This window comes from Microcaecilia unicolor, chromosome 10 (genome assembly GCF_901765095.1).
Source record: "Microcaecilia unicolor chromosome 10, aMicUni1.1, whole genome shotgun sequence".
NCBI classification, from domain to species: Eukaryota; Metazoa; Chordata; class Amphibia; order Gymnophiona; family Siphonopidae; genus Microcaecilia; species Microcaecilia unicolor.
Genome location: NC_044040.1, coordinates 123,436,283 through 123,445,191, shown reverse-complemented (window position 1 = coordinate 123,445,191; position 8,909 = coordinate 123,436,283). Strand labels below are relative to the sequence as shown.

At 48.3% G+C, this 8,909-nt stretch overlaps 1 protein-coding gene across 1 annotated transcript in view; it reads left to right on the top strand.

Annotated features, from left to right (window-relative positions):
- The first annotated feature begins 377 nt into the window (after positions 1 to 377).
- Positions 378 to 8,909, top strand: part of LOC115478811 (rRNA 2'-O-methyltransferase fibrillarin-like) — a 393,169-nt gene continuing 384,637 nt past the window's right edge. Inside the window, 1 exon segment of the mRNA XM_030216419.1 lies at positions 378 to 531. Coding sequence (XP_030072279.1) covers positions 522 to 531 — 10 coding nt within the window. The 5' untranslated portion in view covers positions 378 to 521.

Genomic DNA, 8,909 nt, shown 5'->3' with positions numbered 1-8,909 from the left:
GCATTTGGTTAAGCTGTTTTTAAATGTACTTATCTCAGTAAAAAAAAAAAAAAGTTGTTATAAACTATGTAGCAAATTCTCTGAATGCAATATATAAATTTGTCTCCTATGTAGAATGCTAGTAAAGACGGGTACAAGTTGGCAACATAAAAAGATACAACGCTATATTTTTGCTGTATTTAATTGCGAGGTGTTCAACCAGAAACTCATCTGAACTTGCTTCCTTTGTTGGTATTGCAGCTACAAAGAAAAAGGAAACACCTGATAATAATCCTCCTGAACCAATCAGTACTCCACTCACTCTGTTTTTGAACTAGAAGAAGCATTGATTCAGTCACGTGTCTGTTTTTCCTCTTTCGTAATTACGTCAGGCAAGAACGTACGCATGCATTGATAGAGCCTACTGGTGTTCACGTTAGGTCGTGAACGTGTGCTATTGGTGGGTTTAATTTTCAGCAAGGAAGGATTTGGATTAACTTTTCTTCAGAGTCTGACGGTTGGCAGTTGTTGGATCTCGTGTCATGCGTCCAGGTATTATTATGCCTACTATCGAATATTAAGTATTTCAGAATTGTATTTCGGGCTAGCGAAGGGGAGATTTGGGATAACGGAGAGCTGAAGGGAGATGTCAGACTTGTTTTCTTTTTCTGGTTTGCGGCCTACATTACTACTATCCATATTTGTGTTTGCCAGATTTTTTTGTGCGAGTTAGTATGATTGCAGGCTTTTGGACTTCTTCCTTTCGAGTTTGTCTTTACCACGCCGCCGTGGATGAAATGTTGCACGTTTTTTGTTTGTTTTTCCCGTCTTAGCGTCACTGGGAGGGGGAGCGTGATAGCAGTGTAAGAAACACATAGTTAAGTCCCGATGGTACATAATTATAATGTGGTTTATTATAGCTCGAAAAAGTGTGTTTGTATTTTTATTTTTTTTTAATGTTGTAAAGACGTTTGAGGGGAGGGGGAAGGCGTGAGCGTGACCTCAGCGCTTGTACTGTTTCAGTTACTTGGTAGGTATTTATCTTTTTCTATGTTTTTTTTTTTTTACGCTTTGGAAAGTAAAACGTTTTGCATATTCTGAATAGCATACAAGTAGCTGGCTTGTATGTAAATCTGTTTAAGAAACAAAGGAAAATTGCTTACAATGTAATTTTCTAACGCGTTAATAAATGTCTCGCTAAAATGTGGTTAGATTTGTATGTGAAGATATTATTTAAAAGGAGCCAAATATAAAGGAAGTTAAGTTATGAATGAGTTCATGATTTATTACTGTAAGGCTTCACTTAATGTACAAACGGTACAAGGAGGGCATACTGTTATTTTACAAAATAGTAGCTAGTAACCAAATTATAATTGTTTTTACTTTAATCGGTCAACACAAAATAGTAAACTTACAACCCATCATGGTAATTGCTCTCTGCCATCAATCTGTGGGCCATAGGCATCTCTCCAAGAGAAGGCCACCCCCAGGTCAACCTTATTTTACTATTCTGTACTTAATCCATAACTGCTACCCTTTCTAAAAAGACTATTTCCTGACACTCCCACCAAATATAGACAAAATTGTCTGTTTTGTTATAATCCTTTCTCCAATGCAGCCTAAGGCCTCCCAAAGATGATGTTAACCTCACCAGAGTAGACTCTAAATTATTGTAATTATTTGCCTACTACCAAGGAAGGTGTGTGTATGTATATATGTAGATAAAGATTCAGATTTTTTAAATAAAATTAACAAAAACATTATAGATCTGCATTTCATTGTCAAATAACTACAATGGCAATATTAAAATAGTCTTCTTGACTATAACATAGAAAGCAATGATAATTGTAGGAGAAACAGAATAAAAAAAAAGTCTAATCCCTGTTTCCTTTTTGTTGTGCGAGTTGTTTTCAAGGGGGTCATGGCCCTGGAGCTGTATGCCTTCTCCCCCTATGAGGTGGAGAGGTACTACGTGGATGTGGTGGTCGCTTTGATTTTTCAGATCTTAATATGGGGGCAGTAGAACCCTGTTCCTTTGGCAGAGTGAGGTCTGGTCTATCCAAGACCTAAAGGGAGTGAATGTCATCTTGTGTGCAGCACTTTGCATGGAAGCCCTTCAGTGATTCCTTTGGTCTATCCAGATAAGTTTTTGATGTTCTTGGACCTCAGAGGCCTATCTGCATGCTCACATTCCTTGTCATCAAGTAGATGAATCCATTAGGAGTGGGTTGTGTCCATCAACCAGCAGGGGAAGATAGCACTGAAAAACCATAGTGCCTCATGGCCAGCTAGCTCCATCTGCCTCTTCAGTATTCTCTCCCCAGCAGGGTGGTTGCAGCTTGTTCAAGCTCCTTCAGAAATCTGCCTGGGGTGGCTCCTGTGCTGTTGCCAGTTGTAGCAGGGGTGTTGTGGCTGATGGTGCCCACTTTAAAGGCACATAGGTTAAATTTGCGCCCTCCGAACATAGTGTTAGGACTAGGAGGGAGCGGGAGGGATTTGAGACATAAGGAGAGATTATTCATATACAAAGCTATTCTGATTGGGAAACAAAGTATATTACAATATTGGACCCAGGAAGTGGGACCCTCATATTGGCTATGGAGAAACATGTTGCATTCTTTAGCGATGATGGAGGCATATAGTGTGAACAGAAGCCCTAGAAGTAGACAGGTTTTTTTGGAGATTTGGGAACCATACGTGCAGGCACTTTCAGGTAGAGCTCGTAGCTTACTGGTTAATTCACTCACTTGATAGATTGGTGCTGGTTGAGGGGTGGGAGGATCAAAGTATTCACTGTATGGGAGGGCAGGGAGGGAAGGGAGGAAAGGGGGGGGTTTCAAAGTATTAAAATGAAAGAGGCTGCATAAATGAGGGAGGGAGGAGTTGGGGAGGGAGGGTGGGAAGGGGGGGGAATAAAGATCATTATGATATGTATCCAATGGATGTTAGCATCTTCAATGTCTAGGAGTCTCTGCAATGAAAATGTAACTATGTTCTATAATGTTTGTGTGACACTTAATAAAAATGATTAAACATAAAGGCACATAGGTACTCCCTGTCTTTGCCCACGCTGTGGATGCAGGCACATAGGTTCGCCCTTTCACTGCCTTTCCCACGCTACTGATCCTCCGGAGTGGAAAAAGTTGCCTCTTGCGCTGTTGCCTCTAACTTTCCTCACAGCGTAAAAAAAAAAAGTTGCTTCGTGTTGTATTGCTGCGATCCCAGAAAAGAGGCTTTCCTTCAGTTTGTGCAGTGGATCGGAGCTCTGTCGACTCGATCCGGAGAGGTAAGAGCATTTTGAAGCTCCTCTGGGTTGGGCCCACGTTCAGGGCGATTTTGGCGCGAGTCCGCCATTTTGAATTTCCCGCCGTTTTTGGCGATGGCTGCGGAGGTTGTAAAGGGCTGTTCCCATTGTGGCAAGCGCAGATCAGCAGCAGGGCTCTGTAAATCGTGCTTTTCTGATGTCAGAGCCGGCCTGAGCATGGCGAGCGAGGAGGTTTCTTCCTGCTCTGTGGAGCTGGCAGCAGGCGCCATTTTGGAACAGCATGGCGCGACCCCCGCTGAGGCGGACGGGTGTGAGCCTGGCGGGCAGCCTCGAATGGAGGCTAATATGAGAGCCATTTCCCCCGGACTGGAACCAGGAGGCCAGGGTGAGCCATTCTCCACTGAATTTGTTTTACTGCTGCATAAAGCATTTGTTAAGAGCTCTCCCGCAGGGGTCTCAATCGGCCTGGCTGCCTGTGTCTCCTCCAGTAGAGCCTGGCCTTGAATTACCGTCATGTGCGTTTTCCCCAGACAGATGGCCGCAGGACAAGTGCAGAAGGGTGGATTCACCCTCAGAGAGTGGTGCACCCCCGTGCCCCCCCCCCACCCCCCTTGGTCGGGATGTGAGGAGTCTGAGGGGTCTGGCAGGCCCTCGTGGTCTGGAGAGCCAGAGGAAGGTGCAGGATTGCCACTGGATCCGGATGATCCTTCCGCGGTGAGGATTTTCCACCACGATGAGCTGCCAGCGCTGATTTCTAATGCACTGCAGGCCCTCTCTATTGAAGATCCTGCGAGTGCTGAGCTCTCCTCTGCTAATCCGAGGATGACAAGTACTAAGAAGCCTGCTGGAGTCTTTCGTTTGCATGACTCCATCCAAGAGCTTATTTCAGCTCAATGGGCTGACCCCGAGGGGCCTTTGAAAGTGGCCAGGGCTATGGGGCAATTATACCCTCTCTAGGTGAGGAGAATTTGGCGCGCTTAGCTGTGCCTAAAGTGGATGCCCTAGTCACAGCTGTGACAAAGAGAACTACCGTCCCAATTGACGGAGTTGCCCGGACGGACATGCAGGACCAACGCCTTGAATCAGCCATAAAGCGGTCCTTTGAGATTTCAGGCCTATCCTTACGGATGTCTGCATGCAGCTGTTACGCTGCCTGAGCCTGCTTTGCTTGGTTACAACAGGCAGTGAAACAGCCCGGAGCACCGCGGATGGAGTCGGCCTTGTCTTTCTTGGCTGATGCCCTTTATGATCTGGTCAGAGCTTTGGCTAAACAGATGGCTGTGGCGGTGGCGGCTCGCCGCGTGTTGTGGCTACGGCATTGGGCGGCTGACATGGCCTCTAAGCAAAGGTTGGTGAAGTTGCCCTTTCGAGGCCTTCTATTTGGTGAGGAGTTGGAGAACATTGTTAAAGGCCTGGGGGATGCTAAACCCCAGCGCTTACCCACGGGCGGGCCGCGACCTTCCTCCAAGGGTCAGGTGGTTCCCTCCTCTTACAGACCTCGCTTAATTGAAGCTCGAAGGTACCACCGCCCGGGGCGTTCTGCTGGGTTCACTTCTCGTGCCCGTTTTCAGCAGAGGAACTCCTTTCGCTTGGACAAGCGTTCCGCAGCAGCTGGCTCAAGGCCTGGAGTTCAAGGGCGACCCTTTCATGATGGTGCGCCGGCCCTCTCCTCACTCCCTGTTATATGAGGAGGAGGACGACGACTTTTTCCCTCTTTCACGAGGAGTGGGCCAAGATTTCCTCAGATCAGTGGGTCTTGGACCTGATCAGAGATGGCTACAGAATAAAATTCAATGCCCCGATAAGAGACGTTTGTGGAGTCCTGATGCGGTTCTGCAGCCGAACGGGCGGCAGTAGAGGAGTCCTTACAAGCCGAACTCTGCTCTGGCCGTTACTCCATTTACTTTGTGGTGCCGCGAAAAGGAGGGTCTTTTCGGCCAATCCTGGACTTAAAAGAAGTCAACAAGTCTCAGAGTGCGGCATTTTCACATGGAAACCCTGCGCTCTGTCATTGCAGCGGTACAGCCAGGAGAGGTTCTCAAGTCTCTGGACCTGAAAGAAGCTTACTTGCACATACCAATTTATCCCCCGCACCATGGTTTGCTGCGTTTGGTGGTGATAGGAAAACATTTCCAGTTTCGGGCCTTGCCTTTTGGCCTTGCCAAAGCTCCCCAAACCTTTCAAAGGTAATGGTGGTAGTAGCTGCCTTTCTCAGGCGAGAGGGTATCCGGGTTCACCCGTACCTAGACGACTGGCTCATCAGAGCAGACTCGGCAGAAGAGCATCATGTTACAGCCAGAGTGGTCTCAGTACTGCAATCTCTGGGCTGGGTCGTCAATTTAGCCAAAAGTCACCTGCCCCCCTCTCAATCTCTAGAATATTGGGGCATCCGGTTCGACAGCCTCGGGGTATGTATACCTACCCGAGCAAAGGCATTGCAAGCTTCAGAACCAGGTCCGTCTGCTCTTGAGGATGCCTCGCCCGTGAGCTTGGGACATAGTCCAGCTGTTGAGGTCGATGACGGCCACCTTAGAAGTGGTGCCATGGGCGAGAGCGCACCTGAGACCTCTGCAATGTTCCCTGTTTCAACAATGGTCTCCAATATCTCAGGATTTTTAATGCAGACTCACGTGGCTCCCTGCAGCCTGGCTCAGTATGGAGTGGTGGCTCTCAGACAGCATGCTGCGGCGAGGTATGCCGCTAGCGCTCCCTGATTGGTGCCTGATGGTAACAGATGCCAGCCTGAAGGGCTGAGGTGCACATTGTCGGGGAATGCATGCCCAGGGTCTCTGGACACCTGAGGAGTCGGCATGGTCCATCAATCGCTTGGAGTTGAAAGCGATATTTCAGGTACTTCTGGCCTTTCAATTGACCCTGGAAGGATTGGCTGTCAGAATTCTGTCGGACAACACGACAGCAGTGGCCTACATAAATCGACAAGGTGGCACTCAGTGCCAAGCACTGGCTGCAGAGGCCGCTCAGATATGCCACTGGGCCGAGCTACAGTTTCTGTCAGCAGCTCACATTGCAGGTCAGAGCAACGTGCAAGCCAATTATTTAAGCAGGAATCAAATCAACCCAGCGGAGTGAGAACTTGCAGACGAAGTATTCCTGCAGATCTATGCCAAATGGGGGACGCCCGTAGCGGATCTTATGGCCTCAAGCGCAAATGCCAAAGTCCCGTGCTTTTATAGCAGACGGAGAGATCCTCGCTCGGCGGGGTTGGATGCCTTGGCTCAACCCTGGCCTCTGGGCCTCCTGTATGTGTTCCCTCCATGGCCTTTGATTGGGCGAGTTCGCCTGCAGATTCGGCTACATCAAGGAGAGGTGGTTCTCATCGCCCCGGATTGGCCCAGGAGGCCGTGGTATGCAGAGCTCCGGCGGATGCTGGTAAAGGCTCCCTTTCCGTTTCCTCTGGTACTGTATCTGTTGTCACAGGGACTGGTAACCATGCAGGACGCCTGCCGCTTTGGTCTTATGGCTTGGCTATTGAGAGGGCGCAATTAAGAGATGAGTTATTGCAGTAAAGTCATTTCCACTCACCTACAGGCCCGCAAGCATACCACTTCCGTGGCGTATGCCATGATTTGGCGTCAATTTGAGGCTTGGTGCGCTTCTAAAGCGATCACACCCATGCAGGCTTCGGTCTCGCTGATACTTGACTTTTTGCAGGATGGTTTACAAAAAGGCTTGGCCTATAATTCCCAGTGTGTTCAAGTGGCAGCCTTAGCATGTTTTTGAGGGAAAGTCGCTGGCCTCTTTCTGGCTGCTTGCCCGCATGTGGCACGGTTTCTCAGAGGTGTGCTTCGGCTCCGTCTTCCCGTGAGGGCTCTCTGTCCGGCCTGGAACCTGGGGTTAGTTTTAAAGGCGTTCATCTGCTGTGAGGAAAGTTCATGTTGTTATGCTTTGCGGTGTCACACTGCTTTGGAAGCTTCAAATACTGAAGAGGTAGATGGAGCTAGCTGGCCATAAGGCACTATGGTTTTTCAGTGCTCTCTATCTCCCCCTGCTGGTTGATGGACACAACCCACTCCTAATGGATTCATCTGCTATGACTAAAGGAAAGAAAATTACCAAGGTAAGAACCTAAATTTCCCTTATGGAGCATCACAAGTGATATTTTGGCTTTTGTGTGCTTGGGCCTCATTTCTAGTTTTGGGCCCTTTTTGGGCTAACCACAACTCCCTGCACCTTTTCTAAGATGGTGATGGTAGCGGCGGCGGCCCATTTGAAGCACTAGGGTATGAGTTCATCTCTCTGTGGGCTGACTCGGAAGTGGAGTCCAGGGAAGCCAATACACAAGTAATTGTTCTTCTGGAGGAGCTGTGCTGGGTGGAGGATTGTCTGAAAAGTCACCTGCTCCAGACCAGGTCCTAGAGTATTTGGGAGTTGTTTTTGACTCATCTCAGGGATGGTCCTCCTCCTGGAGGATTGGGCTGTGAAGCTAGAGGTTCCGGAATGCAGACTCTGTGAGCTGCCAACGCCCAAAGTTTGGAACTACCTGCAGCTCTTCAGCTGTATGTCAGCAATCTCGAAGGTGACATCTTGGGCGAGAGCACACATGTGGCCTCTTCTGGATCCCAGTCTTCCAGAACGAGTGCCTGTTGTTTCTGTTAAGATTGGTTGAGATGTTGTTTTGGTGGACCGAACCCTGATGCAGCTAGTTGAGAAACATGCTGCATATTGGCAAAGGGTCCTGTGAGCAACCAGCATTTAAAGCTAAGTTAAATTTTTTTTTTTACAGAGTAGCTGCCTCTCCCCACCTCCAAGGCACCCTCCCTTGAGGATCTTGAAGAAAATCTAAACTGCTTTTAAAAACAGAAACGCAAATAGCAGACATTAACCGGGGAAGATATGGGGGGAGGGACTCAGCCTTCTGAGTGTGGTAGCCCAGAGGCACAAGGAGCAGGGTTTTTGCTTTTTTCTTAAAATGCACAGGGAAGCAAAACTAGAAAGAAACAGTCAAAGAATACTTTAAACATCAAATAGAGAGACTGAAGGGCTCACCACCTTCCACCTGCTGGAGACTGAGGTTACTGGCTCTTTCTCTAGCTGGCAAGGGCTCTTATTGGCTTGCTAGAGTCACAGTATTTTTCTCAGTCTCCACCTGCTGGATGGCGTACACAACCCATCAGTCACATTCTGGGCCGGTCCAGAGGGACGCTAAGGAATGGGATAATTTCCCACAGATTTCCCTTGGTCTACTTTTACTGTTGGACCCAGTAAAAGTAGACCAAGGGAAATCTGCGGAGGAAAGGGAACACTGCATGTATACGCCTTCAGGAGGATGCCCAGGACTATGGAGTAAGGCAATGGAGAGCCACTCCAGAAGGAATCTGAACAGGTAACGCTAAAATGCAACATCCAAGGAGTGATCCGAGCTGCCATCCCAAGGACATACCAAATTTCGGCCCTGGCTGGCAGCAGGAAAGCCAGCTGACCCAAAAGCTATCTGAAGTGGGACTTACTCCTGGCTTAGAGACCAATGCACTGAGTGCCAGGCTACCTCCAGACCGTGCCGAAGTGGGAGTCCAGAAGCTATATTGCCAGGGCTGAAGCCAGTGACTACGAGTCTCTTAAGTCAAGACTGAAATGATTGTGCAGGCCACCTCTGAGACCTGGAGTTCCTCAAGACTTGTAACCAAGAACTCCAACAAAGGCCTAC